The 18,496-nt window shown below is 33.9% G+C and overlaps 2 protein-coding genes across 2 annotated transcripts in view; both read right to left on the bottom strand.

Moving 5' to 3' along the window:
- LOC145312643 (uncharacterized) overlaps window positions 1-6,178 on the bottom strand; it is an 18,562-nt gene extending 12,384 nt beyond the window's left edge. Inside the window, exons 1-6 of the mRNA XM_080151904.1 lie at window positions 6,058-6,178; window positions 5,350-5,411; window positions 4,705-4,793; window positions 4,126-4,269; window positions 3,649-3,737; window positions 2,471-2,558 (exon numbers count right to left, since the gene is read on the bottom strand). Of these exons, the coding sequence (XP_080008030.1) occupies window positions 2,471-2,558; window positions 3,649-3,737; window positions 4,126-4,269; window positions 4,705-4,793; window positions 5,350-5,410 (471 nt within the window). The 5' untranslated portion in view covers window position 5,411; window positions 6,058-6,178. The remainder of the gene's footprint in view (window positions 1-2,470; window positions 2,559-3,648; window positions 3,738-4,125; window positions 4,270-4,704; window positions 4,794-5,349; window positions 5,412-6,057) is intronic.
- On the bottom strand, window positions 6,150-18,496 carry LOC145312642 (uncharacterized). The gene is made up of 13 exons (XM_080151903.1): window positions 18,347-18,496; window positions 18,003-18,117; window positions 16,643-16,788; window positions 15,773-15,928; window positions 15,505-15,555; window positions 15,039-15,125; window positions 14,628-14,730; window positions 11,734-11,857; window positions 11,182-11,287; window positions 10,139-10,229; window positions 9,465-9,561; window positions 7,828-8,021; window positions 6,150-7,681 (listed from the first exon to the last, which is right to left on the bottom strand). Exons 1-13 carry the CDS (start codon window positions 18,494-18,496, stop codon window positions 7,557-7,559), a joined length of 1,545 nt encoding a protein of 514 aa, XP_080008029.1. The 3' UTR covers window positions 6,150-7,556.

Raw genomic sequence — 18,496 nt, 5'->3', positions numbered from 1 at the left:
TTAATATTGACAAATGCAAAATTCTCCATTGTGGCAGGAATACCCCAAAAAATGAATATTACATGGATAATATTAAACTTGGAACAGTTGAGTCTGAACGAGATATTGGAATAAGAATAACTTCCAACCTTAAGCCATCAAGCCACTGTAATGAAATTGTCAACAAAGCTAAAGCTGTTTTAAACCAAATATCAAGGTCATTTCACTACAGAGATAAACATGATTTTATAAGGCTGTACAAACAATATGTGAGACCACATCTGGAGTTTTCTTCATCTGTCTGGAACCCCTGGAACCTTACAGACATTAAAAACATCGAAGCTGTCCAAATCAAAGCAGTTAAAATGGTCTCTGGTCTGAAGTCACAAGATTACCATGAACGTTTAAAAGAGCTTGATTTATGGACTCTTGAAAAAAGGAGAAATTTTGCTGATCTTGTCCAGTGCTACAAAATTCTTCATAACATTGGAAATGTTAAATGTGGACTTGAAACTGTAAATGTTTCTCAAAACAGAGTCACAACAAGACAAACCTCTGATATTCTTAACCTAAAGAAAGGAAGGGCTAATTCTGACATCAGACTAAACTTCTTTTCCTTCAGAATTGTCGACCCATGGAATAGTTTACCAAGTGATATCAAACATGCCACATCAGTGGCCAGCTTTAGATCAAAACTGAAAAAATATATGAATTAGCAAAAGATAACAAAATTATCAGTACCAACATCTTCAACTTTCTACACCAGTAGAAAATGAAGATTAACAAGCCAAGTATCAAGTATCAAGTAAAAAGCGTCAGAAAAATAAACACAGTCGAGTCGCTACAAAAGAGCAGAAAGCAATGGGCTACATGACGAAAAGGTCCTCACCACTTGGGCCAGATAGTTATCTGGGTAATACATCTAAACTTATACATTTATTGTTGAAAGCATAAATTCTCTAAAAAGTTACATCATTATCAAAAAATGTGAAGCTATATTCAAAATAAAAATTCCCATGATATTCCTTTTAAGCTGTGGCGTGTACAACTTTTTGCCTAAGATTTATTTTTTAAAGGGGGTGTAAAAAAGAGAAAAGAGGTCTTCCCAATTTCAATTTTAAGGTCGATGTTGACACATCCCTTTTTCATGCTTATGAAGGGATCTACAGGGATAAGACAATGGCCGATAAATTGATGTACATCCCAAAAAAGGGTAGACCAAAGTACTCCTACTGTAATTTCAATTCGTGTTTAAAATGTTATGACACTCATCTTATTGAGACAATCAAACAAAATTCAATTCAAATCCCCAAAGTTTTTCATGTAACGAATAAGAAAACTTTGGGGACAATAAACAGCCCAATGTCTCCTTCTTCCCTGACGCTTATGGCTACAACATGTAATTGTATAGTGTATACCTAACTTTTATGTGATTTAACTAGTTAATATATGATCGAGAACTTTCTAAAATTCAACAAACAATAACATAAAAATAGCATTATAAACTGTTCCTATCTAAATTCTTTTAACTTACTTTCAGATGAAAATAAAAATATGAACTAAATAATTTTTATATATTATTCTCTGTATGTCCTTCACTAGAAAATCTGTGTAAATCTCTTATAGAACTAGTGGACTATCCCTTCTCCCCACTCGATAACTTTATTCTCGTCCATTTGAAGGCTCTTAATCAGGGATCTTAAGGGATAAGACAATGGACGATAAATTTTCGTTTTTCAAAAATATTTTAAAAAGATTAATATGTTTAAATGTAGCCATTTAAATATTTAATGAAAATATCACAATTTACACAATCTATGATTTTTTGTTAATGTACCTAGAATTACAACTAATTTTTTTTTTTTAATATAAGATAAGAACGAGCAGAGGATAGTTGGTTTCAGTGGGTTGCAGTATGAGAGTATTAACACCACCTTAAATTTGAAATTTAAAGACATGCAAACCCCCCTGGTGAAGAGCTGTGCACGCCACTGGGGTTTTTCACTGGTTCAGTGGTTCACTAATGGTATAAAAGAAATTGCCAAATATTTGTAAAATATTTGAACAAATTGTAACATTTAGTAAAATCCATCATATTTAGAAATAATTATATTATTTATAAACTTTCAATAAATCAATACTTAACCGGAACTATTAAGAGTAAAAACCATGGGTCTAAAGGGATAAGACAATGGCCGATAATATGATGTGTATCCCCAATGATGATAAAATTCCTTTTTCTTTAGATTACAATTATTAATTGAAATCCCCTTAATTTCAATCTTTTTTTAATAAGAGGAAAACGTCCAATATCTAGGTATATAACAAAGTAGAACGATGTCTGTTCATCTGTATGTTTGTCCGTCTGAAGATTAAGATCTTGGTAACTGCTGAACCTGCGGTGGTTTAAAGCTTTTTCTCAGTGTATGGGACACCCTCAACCCCACAAACAAAAAATTACTCCCCCCCAAAAATGATAAAATTTTCTTACCCCTGAGGATGGTTTACTGTTTCTGACGATTCCTCCGCCCTTCATCAACTTTTCTCTGAAGTCTGCATCTTTAGGATTTAGGATAAATCTAAATGAACAAAGTTTATTAACCTTTACGATTAGGAACACTAGTGGCGAGGCTAGTAAAAATGTCTCAAGCTGAATTTTAGGATAATTCATTAAAAGGGAATAGAGAGTGACTGAGAGCAGGGAGGGAGGGGACACTGGGCTGTTTATTACGCTAGTCCCTAAAGTTTTATAATAGAGTTTTCTTATTCGTTTGCTTAACAATTTTGGGGTCTTTTATTGAATTTTTATTTAGTGTGAAAAAGTGACAAGCCACTAATTATAATCTACAGAAGGGGTAAAATTGTGTAACATCAGTGGGGATGCATTGCACGTAAATACATCAGCTGTTGTCTTATCCCTTAAGATCCCTGGTGACTGAGAGTCTTAATCTACTAAGATAAGTCTTGGGGATAGCAATCCGTCAAATTTTTGGACCGGATTCGGATTCTTAAAAGAATCCGTCAAAAAAAAAATGGCGGATTCCCGCGGATTCCGGATTCTTATTTTTGGCGGATTCCGGATTCGGATTCTAGCAACATTTTAAAAGGCTTTTTAAAGAATAAAAAATTTAAGTACTGCATATGTCCTAAAAATTCCTGTACTTGGTTCTCTATAATTCACTTCCGAGAATGGAACTAGGGGGAGTTGAAAGAAAAAAACTCAAGACGATAATTTTAGCCTACCAATTAAGAATCCGAATCTGCTATTAAAAAATGGATTCCGGATTCGGATTCCAAAATTGACCAAAGATTGGGCGGATTCCGGATCCCGGATTCGGATTGCCAACCCTAAGTCTACAGTAGATTTAATATTTATACTGTAGAGAGAACTAAATAGAAAGCCGCATTACCGAGAGATTTACAGACAGAATAACCACTTTTTTTTGTAAAAAGGACAGATAGATGCAATGCTGAAAAATCATGTATAGCATCGTATTACAGACAATTTTCCACGAATAATATTATATAATATAATAAAAAAATTACTGTCAGTTTTATTGGACCAGGCCTTCCGCAACTCAGGGCTAAAAGAACAGGTTTTAAATTTTATTAACCGTCGAAAGCTGTCTATAATATGATGTAATAAATGACTATTACAAAATGTCTTACTTTGCAGGTTTTTTCTGATTAATTTCTTTGAAGTAGCCCTCTTCACCTGGGTTGTGGTTCTGTAGTGTTAGATCATATGATATGATGGTCTAAATAATAAGAATATTTTTTCTCGTATTCATTCGAATCCAGTGGATAGGAACCGGTTCTCATCAATACGAAAAAACTATGTCTAGCATCGTATTATATCCAGTTTTCTACGAATATAGAAATGTACAATCATAAGATTAAAACCAGTTTTTTTAGCCGTTGCCTTCGGCACCTCGGGGCTAAAAAAACTAGTTTTAATCTTATAATTGTACATTCTATATCCGCGGAAAGCCGTTTATAATACGATACGAGAAATAACTATTAAAAACTATTATTGTGTCTAATTGGTCATCTATATGGTAATAAATCTATTGTAAAGGCATACACAGTAGCTATGCTGCTAAATACATCAAACCTATTTAGAAGCAAAAATGTTTTAAAAATTACCTTTTTAAATTTTTTCTCAGTCGTATTGAAGAAAACTTCAATACTTAGGACAAAGCTACCATAGCCAGTTTCTTTCACGGCATACGGAGACACACGGCATACCCTGTGGGGTTCTGCTATACTCTCGTGTAAATGGAAGACAACCTAAACAATATTATTAGTTATTTATATCAGTTTCTAAATGATTAAGCTACGTTGTAAAACTGAAGCCGATTTATATTAGAAATATTTAAAAATGTATGATTATGAATAATCAATAATCTATTAACAACCTTTTTCAAATTAGTGTAGATTAGACTTAAATAGAGCATTTGACGAAACTACAGTTGCATTTTTAAACTTACTAAAAATTATGGCAACTAGATCAAGGCCTTAGCGTTCGAATGGATACCTATAGAACTTTGTGGATTTTGAAAAATGTGGTTAGGAGATTTTTTAGGTAGGTACATTTTAAAATTTTTAAAACATTTTTAGGTTAAGTTATATGGCTAAGGAAAGGGGCCAAGCGCCCGCGGCGGCTAGGCAGGCCAGGTGGCCGAGCGCTGAGGCCTTGAACATTATTAACAAAATAAAACTTACTTCTTTAATGTAATGTTCAATTTTCTCTCCTCTTGCACCCTTAAGAACAACCTCCCAATTATGGGTGTGTGGAATGTTGTTAATTATCTATTATCAATAATAATTAAACATTTATTTATGCTTATTTATGCTTTCTTTATATGTATTTCATTCAATAACAAGTTGGAGGAGGTTTTGAAACATTTGGACTTAGATGATAGGTTATGAATAGGCAGGTCTAACAGATCTATAGTATAGATGAATATTCAGACAACTACCTCCCTTTCTTTTTCAATGACATTTTTTTGTCTGCTTCTAAATTATTTTCTGCTGCTTGGCTGTGTTAATATAAGCGACACTATTGGTTGATTTTCAATGACCCAATAGAAAGGTTGCACAAGGTTGATGAGATGGGGATTTACATTTATTTAACCCTTTATCCCTCTAGTGTTTTACTCTAATGCAGGTCTAACCCCCCCCCCCCTCCCTCTCCGTTATGGCAAGAAGAGTTTCACATAAGGTAAACAGTAACTGCACGCCAGTCTAACACTTACAATGGAAGGTTAAGTTCAAGAATAGGATAAAAGAAGAACCTCCCCCCCCCCCCCCTCCTTTTGATAAATAAGAATATAAATGTGATTAAATAATGAAATGATTAATGTTCCTTAGGTTTGTCCAAGACTACAGCCTTGTGGGCCACCTCTAACAAAATCTCTATATCACTCATTCTAACAAAAAATAATAGTTATTAAAAGAATATTCAGGCAAAAAAATATTTCAAGTAGCATTGGCCAATGTCATTTTATGCTCCAATCAAACGGGGCTCTGAATTATTGAAGTTGAGGCAAAAAATAGCCTAAAACCGCCCCAAGGGTTAAAACAAAAAAATTAAATTAAGTAGCTTAAAACTATCCCAGGTTCTATATGAAGCTTCGTTAAAAAGTTAAGTAGTTATAGAAATCTAAAGCTTCAGACAAAAAAACTTACTAGTTTATTGTAATACTAGCGACTACGCCCCTAGATGCCTCCAGTGGCATATAATTTTTTTTATTTTAAATATCTAATTTGAGAAATAATTTGTCTATGTTATCAGCTGTTAAATTCATGCTTCTACGCAGCGCGACTACGCTAGCGACACTATGCAGCGGAAATATTTAATTTTTTTTCGATTTTATTGTGATTTCTCTTGGGAAGGTGGTGGTACCCTCCCCCAAAATAGTTAAAAACCTTCCCGGGACATATGAGAATCTACCCTGATAAGGAGAACCCAATCAGTTCAGCGGTTAGCGAGATCCTTCGGTACAGACACACAGATACACAGACAAACATCCTGTTACTTTAGTATAAGGATAAGATAGGATGTTAAATAATTACCTAAAGTATTTTTCTAACTTTCTAGCAAGTAAGTTATAAAATAACTTAACTGTGAGGTAAAAATTTAACTAGCTTGTCTTCAAAAAGCTACATTTTGTTTTTTGTTTATCTGAAAGCATAGAATAACTAGGTAAGAAAGAATACTCTTTGAAATAAGCGTACTGGGTTTAGCATAGATCACATGAGAAATGGGTTCAAGTAGAATTTTCACCAACACGGGATTCAATCATTTTAGGACACTCAAACTGCCCTGCCCAACTGTATTGTAATTAACACTCTAGAGCTGGATCTTTAAATCATTTCAATGGTGCGCCAAATTGGGGTGAGCCAACTTTCCATCAATGAGAGCACAGCATTTTACAAAATGCCGCGCTGTGATTGGCTGAAATTCGACGCACACCGATTTGGCGCAACATTGAAATGATTTAAAGATCCAGCTCAGTATGGCTTCGAAATAGATAAATATCCGCTGGATTAAAACCGGTTCCCAGCCATACTGAAAAATTGTGTATAGCATTGAATTACAGGCAAATTTCCAGCAATATTAAAATTAAAATAAAAAAATAATATCAGTTTTGTTAGTCGGGGCTAACAAAACTGGTTTATAATTTTAATATCCACGGCAAGCTGTCTATAATACGATGCGATAAATAAATATTACCAAATTGTTGATGCAAATCTATTAAAGCAATCCCGTAATGACAAAATTCTATGATAATCAGAAAATATTACCTAGGTAATATTAAGTAAAACTAGATAAACTTATAAAAAATCACATAAAAAAAATGCCCAAAAATATTGGTATAAAATCGTAATTTTGTGTTATATACAACTAATAATACAAAAAAGCTACTGAATTTTTAACAAATAAACTTATATAAAAGTGTGTTATTTAAAAGGATATTTTTGAGGATTAGACAATGGCTGATAAATTGATGTATATCCCCATTCCCCAATGATTAAACAACAAATTGCCCCTTTTGTAGATTACAATTAATAGTTAAACGTTTAGACAGTCAACATAATTAACCAACCAATCATTATTTAATATTCATTAAAGTCCCTTAAGTTGGTAAGGCAACCAATAAGAAAACGTTATTATAAAACTTAGGGGACTAGTGTAATAAAAAGCCTAATGTCCCCTCAAATCCTCGAGAAAAAAAAAGTAAAATAGAAATACAATTTGTAAATCCCCAATCTCTATTCAAATCCACGTTGTTTAATAAAGCTGTTAGTAAACTAGAAAGGATGGCATAGCGTAATAAAAATTTAAACTAATAACTAGTAGATATTAGTATTATAAAAATATACAAAATACTATACAATTATCATTCAGGATAAATAGTATTTAAAATACACTTGTGATTTTCTGCAGAACGAGAGACTAATGGCTGATATATATCCCGATTCCCCATCTTTAGCCTCTGTGATCAGTAAGTAACACGAGGACGAGTTATTTACTTTTATTGTACAATCTCTTTATCTCTATTAATTTTCTGTTAATCCATATTCAAAGCGGACATATCAAAATCCAGATTGAGCTTTCTGGGCTCCATGTCGATAGTTTTGGCCTGCTGCTTCGGCTTAGCTGGCCATCTTTTCATTTCTACCATACTGTAGTTCCCTAAAAGAATATGAAAATAGTTTATTGGCAGATTTTAACATTTAGCACCTTACTGTTGGTAGATTTTGACCTTAAATTTTGGAAGATTTTTAAAAAAATCCTTTTAAATTTGGTACCTTAACTTTTAAATTAAAAAAACATTTTACCTGCCATGATAAAATAGGTCATAAGGCTTGGATAATTCTGCAGAACGTTTTCTTTGACCGCCTGCAGGGCGGCTACAACCTGTCGGTCAGTCTGTGTGGGTTCAGTTCCCTCCATCCAGATGATAAGGCCCTCATCAGCAGTGCACATGCTGGAGGCTTGCGATGGAGCAGGGGATGCTGATCCTCTCACAGGACTAGACATAATACAACAAGAATGAGAATATCCATAAAAGCTATGCTCTAAAGCCAAAAGGAAGGACAAACTAACAATAACTCTTGTAGAGTCTAAACAAAGTCTAAACAAATTGTAGATAAAGTTGCAAAATTGCAGTAAAAGGACATACTTTCATTTTTAAGATTTGATAAATTTTTAATACTATTAATAGAAAAATCAGATGAATAGGATAATTATATCATACAAAAGTTGCTGCCAAAAGAGTTAAAAATCAGCATGTTTTAATTATGGACGTATGGACTTTCTGGTAACGATTATAGAGTTGTTAAGCTTCCTAAACGAGACAGAAAAGGGGAGATTTTGCTTCCCTTAGTTATCCTGATGTTTAAGTGTCCTGGACAGCAGCCTCGCCCATATGAGGTAAATTATAGAGTTGCTTCGTGACTAGATTAAATATGCCTACTACCCCGTCCCGTTTTAGAAATATTTTGTTAAAATGTTTGCCCCCAGCCATAATATGGTTGATTTATGCAAAATATAGACCCATGCAAAATATTTTTTTCTGTAATGCAAAAATTGCGATGGTGCAAGCACTGCAAAGTTTTTAAAATTTGCAAAAAGACCTGTTTTTAAAGCTCTTGTACCATCTCAATATTGAAGATTTTTACAAAATTTTAATTCTAGTGTGTTGATATAAACCTGAAATTTACCAAAAAAAAATGGGGGCCATCTCAATTATAACATATGAAGGATAAAGGTGTAGCAAGTAATTTTCCAAAGTAAAAATTGCCAAACTTCATACATAAATAATAGGGTTGGGCCGGATTGGACAGATACGGATATCCGGCTGATTTATAATGCTGGATTTCAAGTATTCAGTTTTTTATTGACACACTAGAATTGAAATTTTGTAAAAATCGTTAAAATTGAGATGGAACAAAAGCTTTAAAAACGGTCTTTTTGCAGATTTTAAAAAGTTTGTACCATCTCAATTTTAAAGATTTTCACAAAAATTCAATTCCAGTGTGTCAATATAAACCTGAATACCGGATACCCGGCATTATAAATCAGCCAGATATCCGTAACCGTCCAATCCGACCGAACCCTATTATTTATGTATGAAATTTGGCAATTTTTACTTTGGAAAATTACATGCTGCACTTTTATCCTTCATATGTTATAATTGAGATAGCCCCATTTTTTTTTGGTAAATTTCAGGTTTATATCAACACACTAGAGTTGAAATTTTGTAAAAATCTTAAAAATTTATATGGTACAAGAGCTTTAAAAACAGGTATTTTTTGCAAATTTTAAAAACTTTGCAGTGCTTGTACCATCGCAATTTTTGCATTACAAAAAAAATATTTTGCATGGGTCATTATTTTGCATAAATCAGCTATATTATGGCTGGGGGCAAAAATTTTAACAAATTTTTTCTAAAACGGGACGCGGTAATGCCTACCTAGAAGGTGGAGTACAGTACTGAGAGCTGGCCTGACTGCTTAGGGATTCCAAACTCTCTGCACGCTTCAAAGGCCTCCAGTTTATATTGGTATTCTAAGGACATTCATTAATAACAATGGATAAAATATCAGGTGTTCTTAAAATAATTTCTTTTTGTAAAAATTTCCAGATACCCCAAAAGTCTATTACTGCGTGTATCCTATTCTATAATGTAGTAAGTTTTTTTTGTCTGAAGCTTAAGATCTCAACAACCACTGAACGGATTGACTTCTCCTTTTTAGAGAAGCTTCATATAAGTCCTGGGATGGTTTAATGCTATTTCATTTTAATATTTAAGCCTTAGGACATGTTAAGCTATTATCTGTCTCTTCTATATCCCTTGAATACATATCCCTAGATGCTTAGGGCGCAACCACTAGTTGTAGCATAAAGATTAGATCCATAGGATAGATGTATATACAGGTAACTAACTACCTGCCCCTTTTCCAAGGACCTTTTTCGTCTGCTAGCAAATTGCTTTCTGCTACTTGGCTCTGTTAATAATAATAATATTGGTTGATTTTCAAAGACCCAATTGAGAGTCGGAATAAGGTCCTTGGGATGGGGACATGTAGTTATTTAACCCCTTCCCCATCTAGTGTTTTACTCTAATGAATAAAGTTATCAATTCCTGTGAATTGTTAGAAGTAGACAAAGATTCATGGACCCATGAAAAATCCTCTGGGACTGAACTAGTGCTGTTCGAATCACTGTCTGAGAATACCTGGAAAGTAATAATAGTTATTCCTATTTCCCGGGATGCCGAAGGCACAGGCTAACAAAACTGGTATTAATTTCATGATTTTTATTTTATCATTGGTAGAAAATTGTCTGTTATGCAACGCTATACATGATTTTTAAGTTTAGCTGAAAACTGGTTCTAATCCAGAGGATATTGATAGGTTTCAAAGCCATACCGGAAAACATTTAACAATGTTATATTTTGGCTTTAACAAGGACAATCGTGTCCAACAGAAGCAAAGCTATAATAAACTTGGGTAAAATAGAATTACAAATAAAAAAAAACTATTGCATATTTTCCGGTATCGCTTTGTAATTGATGGATTAGAACCGGCTCTCAGCCATACTGAAAAGATATGTATAGCATTGTTTTTCAGACAATTTTCCACAAATATTAAAATAAAAATAATAGGTAATTGGTTCTAATCTTATATTTTTATTCCTATATCCACGAAAAGCAATCTATAATACGATGCAAAAAAAACAGGCTTATATTTTTGATATAACAAGTCCAACAGTAACGAAGTTTTAATAAACTTGAGTAAAACAGAATCATAAACAAAACAAAAATCTGATGGCAAATAAATGTGTAATATTGAGACAATAACAATGATTTAATAAATAATATAAATTATAATTTACTAATATTCAATTAAAACATTAATAATTCTGAAAAAAAATAACATTAGAATTTAAAAAATTAGGTGCTATTAAAAACATTTTTATTGTAAACCTCACTTAGAAATAAAACAAGGGCTCTGCAGCCAGCCTCAATATAAACCAGCTTGTGGGCAAAAAAAATATTCCGAAAAGATTGTCTGGTTAGGAACAGGTTTAGACAACCAGTTGAACTTTAGATTTTTAATAAGATGAATTCAACGAGGCTTACGCGAGGCTGACGCGCGGCTGCCGAGCCTTGAATAAAATGCGCTTACCTTTGAATGGAGGAATTTTCTTGCCTTATTTATTTTGTTGGTGGAAATTCTTTGACAATTTTGTATGTCCCAGATACCTTCTAGCGTTTCTTTTTCAGGAAATGTTCTACAAATGATTAATTATTATTAATAGCATCGTATTATAGACAGCTTTTCGCGGATAATAAAATGAAAAATTATCGAATTAAAACCAGTTTTGTTCGGCCTGATGGTATTAATTTTATGCTTTTTATTTTAATATTCGTGGAAAATTGTCTGTAATATGATGCTATAAATGGGTTTTCAGTATTGCTGAGTACCGATTCTAATCCAGTGGATATTAATCGGTTTCAAAGCCATACTGTAAAATCTAATTATGAAACTATAGTCCCTCATAAATCAGAGATCTAAAGAGATAAGACAATGGCTGATAAATTGATGTTCATCCCCGATGATGATACACAAAATTACCCCTTATGTATATTACAAATAGTGGTTGAAACGTTGGGACACTCAACTTAATGAACCAACCAACAAATGTCCCCTCTCTCCCCGAATAAAATATTAACCTACCTATTCTCCATGAAGTAAACTAGAAGTCTTGCCAGAGGTTGAATTTCTTTGAGACGAGAAAAATCTTTGTTGCTGTCCAATCTCTGCATCCTGTACTCAGATATACACATGGGCTCTCGAGCTTCTAAAATCAGAGTAAGAGATTCATGTAAAGATTAGGAAAATTAACAGTTGTCTTTAGGTAACTTTAAAACTAAATTTTTAACCAACTTTTTACATAAAAAAATAAATTTTAATATTAATAAATACTAATATTAGTTCCTGTTTTTCCACTGTGTCATGTACACTAATGTATGTACACTTTCAGGCCACCAAATCACTGGAGAAGAACAACGGGTTGCCTGCGGCTCACTGCGGCAGACATTCTAATTTCGCGGTTGCAAACAGCAGTTTAAAGATTTTCATTTTTCAGACCGCTTAATTATAATGTCTGCCGGCTCTTTGGAGAACTAAGCTGTCCAGATTTATCATCCAGGTACAGCTTAATTCTCTGAATAACTAACCCTTTTCCCCTTTCTATACTAACCAAAATTGTATTTACAATATGGGGGGAGAATAGGATGTTAGTGTAAGCCGGGTGTAGCTAGGCTTCAGCCACCTGAATAAATCTGTAATATGTTCGGTTTAGGAAACAACATCAAGATATTCTACAACTATTCCAGAATAAATCCATTAATGCCCCGAGGCCCCACCTGGAGACCCTAACCGTCACTCCCGTCCTGGCCCCCCTGCACCCCTTGGACAACCTCTGGAGATTCTTGTGGTAACTTTGATCATCCCTGCGTTGCAGATACAGGTAGATTATATTAGCTAAAGCTGCTCTATAACTATCAGTCTGTAAGTCCTAAACATCTCGGGGGATACAGCATCCTTCCCAGACACACTGCCTTGGTGAAATGGGCGTTTTCATCATTATTTGTATGCATTTCAATTAAAGAAATACATAAGTAGGTGATTATTACAAGAATATTTTCTTTTTATGCCTATTTGTCTTAACAAAGTTTTTGATTAAAATTGAAAGTCATTTAAAAGAAAGCATTCATATCGTGCTTATTATGTTTGACAATTTTCATTCCCATATAAACGACCCCTTAAATAGTGGATGTAAATATTCATTTATTTCCCCGGTATGATCATTTATATCCCTGTTTTTTAGAATTTTTATTAATTACTAAAAGAAAGAAAAATAATACCAGGGAAATAAATGAAATTCAAAAAAAATTTCGCATAAAAATGAGTTTTTGTTTAAATGAGAATTGGTCCATCATTTATTCCCTCGGGTAAAAAATATTCATTCCTAAACAAAAACTGGATAGGAATACCCCATTTCAATTAGCTAAATAAAAGAAACCAGTCTTCCTATAAATCGCACATACTTTTTAAAGATTAATCCTTATCTTCAAATGCATTTTGAAAAGTTAGAAATAGCTAACTATCCTTATGATAAAGTAACGGGATCTCAGTGTATCTGTGTGTGTGACTGTACCGAAGGAGCTCGCTAACCACTGAACCGATATACTTCTGCTTTATAATATGTAGCTTTTCATGGGTCCTGGAAAGGATTATTAACTATTTTACGGGTGAGTAGCACAACTCCCCAAAATAAATGGCCCCTAGAAGAGGCGTAGCCGCTAGTATATAAATTATGAGTTTAAGATAAAGAAGCAAGTTTTTATCTTTATTTAGTTCCAAATTGTAAAGTTTAAAGCTGGCAATCCTATCCAGATATCCCTGGACACAGGAATAATCAGAATAAAGAGAAGAGTATTTACCTTTATTTAATTCCAAATTATAAAGTTTAAAGCTGGCAATCCTATCCAGATATTCCTGGACCCGGGAATAATCAGAATAAAGAGTTTTACCTTTATTTAGTTCCAAATTGTAAAGTTTAAAGCTGGCAATCCTATCCAGATATTCCTGGACCCGGGAATAATCAGAATAAGGAGAAGAGTTTTACCTTTATTTATTTCCAAATTGTAAAGTTTAAAGCTGGCAATCCTATCCAGATATTCCTGGACCCGGGAATAATCAGAATAAAGAGTAGAGAATTTACCTTTATTTAGTTCCAAATTGTAAAGTTTAAAGCTGGCAATCCTATCCAGATATTCCTGGACCCGGGAATAATCACAATAAAGAGTTTTACCTTTATTTAGTTCCAAATTGTAAAGTTTAAAGCTGGCAATCCTATCCAGATATTCCTGGCCCCGGGAATAATCAGAATAAGGAGAAGAGTTTTACCTTTATTTATTTCCAAATTGTAAAGTTTAAAGCTGGCAATCCTATCCAGATATTCCTGGACCCGGGAATAATCAGAATAAAGAGTAGAGAATTTACCTTTATTTAGTTCCAAATTGTAAAGTTTAAAGCTGGCAATCCTATCCAGATATTCCTGGACCCGGGAATAATCACAATAAAGAGTTTTACCTTTATTTAGTTCCAAATTGTAAAGTTTAAAGCTGGCAATCCTATCCAGATATTCCTGGCCCCGGGAATAATCAGAATAAGGAGAAGAGTTTTACCTTTATTTATTTCCAAATTGTAAAGTTTAAAGCTGGCAATCCTATCCAGATATTCCTGGACCCGGGAATAATCACAATAAAGAGTTTTACCTTTATTTAGTTCCAAATTGTAAAGTTTAAAGCTGGCAATCCTATCCAGATATTCCTGGCCCCGGGAATAATCAGAATAAGGAGAAGAGTTTTACCTTTATTTATTTCCAAATTGTAAAGTTTAAAGCTGGCAATCCTATCCAGATATTCCTGGACCCGGGAATAATCAGAATAAAGAGTAGAGAATTTACCTTTATTTAGTTCCAAATTGTAAAGTTTAAAGCTGGCAATCCTATCCAGATATTCCTGGACCCGGGAATAATCAGAATAAGGAGAAGAGTTTACCTTTATTTATTTCCAAATTGTAAAGTTTAAAGCTGGCAATCCTATCCAGATATCCCTGGACCCGGGAATAATCACAACTGTCCACAGAATCTTCCAGTTCTCTCTAAAAAGTAAACAATGATAATGATGTATAAAAAAAATAATGAAATATCGTGTATTATGGAAAGTGAAGGGTGTAAAATCAGAATATTATTACTTAGATATAACTTAAGATTTTCCTGCACTCTGATAAAGTGATGCTCGTATCTGGATCAAATAACACCCTGGACCCAATCCCCTCCCGTCCTACTGGAAGAACGAACTGACCAATAAATGAAGTCCCTATTAGCAACCTAAACTAAGGTCAAATTTTCCCCTATCATTATTTCCACGTATATTCTATATCCATTTTAAATACATTTTTAATCCTACCTGTACACATTCAATGATCCTGCAGGCCAGGGCACTGAAATCCATGCTATTCCATCTACCTTGTGGATCGCTTCTCATCATGTTAACCTAAAAACGAAACATTCAAAAGCAGGGCCCGGCAGCTGCGCATCAGTCGCCTGTAAGCCTCGAGAAATCAACTTTTTACAACTTTAAACTCCAGATGGAAGTCGTAACCTGACCAAAATATGGCAATCCGTCTTTTCAAAAATATTTCAAAGCATTCAAACTGGATAAAATTTGAGGTTTAGTTCTGGCTGCCGGGCCCTGTTTGAAAGTAATCATAAATTGAAGTTAGTAACAGGGTGTGTGTCCCTAGAGAAAACTCTGATAAATCACCGTTATGGTTCTTCTTTACAGTAAAGCTTCTTTCATTACAGTTAAGTTCCTAGTTTCTGGGGGTGGGGGGGAGAATTCGCTCTTTCCATCAAGTTTACAAATAAATTACCTGTCTTCTTAAGAACTCCCAGTGATTGAGAAGACTAAGGCCCCACTCCTGTATAAATGGATATAAAATATACGTGGATATTATGACAGGGGAATTTTTTGTTGTCAATTTAGATTGATAAAATGGACATCTCTTATTGGTCAATGGATTCATCCAGTAGGAGGGGAGGGGATGGAGAATCGTACCATTTTAGCTCGCTGCGAGTTTAACTATATTAGAGTACATGAAAATCTGGTGTAACATCCGCGTGATAATAAATCCATTCCTGAATATCTGTATCCGACTCGGCTTGTGGCAGATTTTCTGTCAGGGATTGGCAAAACTTGATTCCAAATGTGTCCACAATTTCCTTGGTCTGTATGCTGGGACGTCGGTCCTTGCTGTGGGCAGGGCTGGGGCTCTTGTGCAGGTTTACTTGGTTTTCCTATTTACAAAGAAATTTTTTAAAAAATAAATAGGGAGGTGGGTTTAGTGCCTGATATGCCCTTTGCCCTACTTAAAATTAGTTTCAGAAAAAAAATTTCGGCATCCTTGTAGGAAAGGAAGTCCAGGAATTCATTTTTTTGTATTTCTTTTCTAGTATTGATTTCTCTTCGGAGGGTGGAGATATCTCCCAATAAAATGGTTAAAAACCTTCCCAGACCTATGAAAAGCTTTACTGTTAAAGAGAACCATTGATATCAGTTCAGCGTTTAGCGAAATGCTTTGGTATAATCCAGCGTTGTGGAGCCGGAGCTGGAGCCGTGGAGCTGCCATATTTTGCTTGAGCCGGAGCCGGAGCTGGAGCCGTAATTTTCGTTAAAAAACGGCTCTGGCTCCGGGTTAGCTAAAAACAGAGATTTTAATTTGGTAACTCTGTTATGTCGAGTGCAAACGCCCCTTTTAAGTTTTTCAAGTCCATTTTTATCAAAAATTGAACTTTTAAAACCTTCAGAAGTCAAAAATAGACTTGGCAAAAAAATGTCGAGTTTTTCTTGATTTTAGATTGGAGCCGGATCCGCACAAAAATCAAACGGCTCCGCAACGCTGGACTAAAATTAAATCATATACACACACAATCAGATCCCGTTACTTTTATACAAGGATATTTGAAATGTAGATATTAGATAACATGAAGACCTAAAATCAACTAATATACCTTATTAGAACAAATATCTAGACCATCCAGAGCCGAGGTGAGGGAAGACAGGGGACTCAATGGAGTTGAAATCATGTTACTTGGCTCAATTTTGTCCTCGTTGTGGTCTGTACCAATATCATTTAGTTTTACAGGAGTCACTCCACCTGAAATTAAAGGGATCTAAAGGGATAAGACAATAGCCGATAAATTGATGTAATATTACCCTTCTGTAGATTAAAGGGATAGTTTCACGAAGTGCATTTTTAAAAAAAATAGTGAACTGTAAGTTTTTCTAGTTTAAATAACGTAGTAGTGCATAATATAAAGTTATTGATTAAAATTAAAAGATTTGACCAGGGATTTCCCTTAAAAAATGAGTTTTTCATTTTTATTTTCAACTTCGTTGCATGTTATATATGGCAAAAACTTTTTTGTCATAAATACAACTTTAGATAGCATTTACTAGTTAATAGAACTTCAAACTTTTTATACAACAAAATACACATAACAAGAATGACCAATATAATATATAGTATAGTACTTAGACTAGTGATCTTTTTATATGTCTTAGTAGAAATATTAGGCATTGGATAGATATGATTGTGATAAAGAATTTTAACATTGACCTGACCGAACTTTTTTTATTTGACAATATCTAAAAAAGTTAGTGATTTGCAACATAAATTACATGAGAATGGTCTTTTAATAGATAGATAGATATGTACCCTGTATATTTGTTGTATGGTTAGTTGGTATTTCCGCGTGAGATAATGTGTATATTGTAAGTATACCGGACGGTTTTCTTTATTTTTTTTTAAAAGAATCTCTAGAAAACCTGTCCTATAATGAACCGGAAGTTATTTTTTATGTTTTTTAAGTAACTTGTCCCAAGGGGAACCCCTGTTCAATTTTTTTATAACTCTTGTGAAATATGTGGATAAAGATTCTCTGATATTGGTGTTTTGGCTATACATATTTGGAAAAAAATAGACCATTCTCATGTAATTTATGTGGCAAATCACTTTAACTTTTTTAGATATTGTCAAATAAAAAAAGTTTGGTCTGGTCAATGTTAAAAATTCTTTAACATATTTTCATATCCATCCAATGCCTAATATATTCTACTAAGACATATTAAAGTTCACTACTCTAAGTAACTTAACTCTTTAAATACACTTCGTAGAACTATCCCTTTTGGTGCAATAAACAGCAAAATGCCCACTCACTCTCTAATTGTAAGCGGAATATCTAAGATTTACAAAATAATTGGGAAACAAATTTTGTTACCTAACCTTTAAGTTAGAAAAGTAATTTTATTACTAAATATTCCATTATTTACTTTGACTGGCCAATATAAATATAAATATGATACACAAACCTTTGTTTGGAACAAAGAATTCCATTTCAGCAAGTTCATCGCCAATAAAAACACTGCTATTTGCTGGCAGGTCATCTTCCAGTTCCTGGTGCCTGGCAGCTTCTTCCAGCTTTACCTGGATAAAAACACTGTTATTTGCTGGTATAATCCTCTAGTTCCTGGTGCCTGGCAGGGCAATAGAAGCAATAGACGAAACCACCCCGACCCCTCCCCTTTATTGTATTGACTAAAGTATTCTCATTAGATAAAATATAGGGGAGGCTAAGCCATATGATGAATAAAAGATAATACAAAAGTCAAGGCATTCCCCACTATCTCTCTATTATAAATAATAATTAGTTAACCTGTTCCTCAATCAGATTATTAAGATGCGTCTCTAGCCTCTGGAGGCCATCCTCGCTGGTGAGGTCAACATAAGCGTCCAGAAACTGCCAGTATTCTTTAAATTCTGCAGATATTCGCTTGGCCACACTAATAGTTGCATGTTTGATCAT

Source organism: Acartia tonsa, chromosome 2 (genome assembly GCF_053477335.1).
Source record: "Acartia tonsa isolate MP-2025a chromosome 2, ASM5347733v1, whole genome shotgun sequence".
Taxonomy (NCBI): domain Eukaryota; kingdom Metazoa; phylum Arthropoda; class Copepoda; order Calanoida; family Acartiidae; genus Acartia; species Acartia tonsa.
The sequence above is the reverse complement of the archived record's forward strand: the minus strand, read 5'-3'. Positions and strand labels throughout refer to the sequence as shown.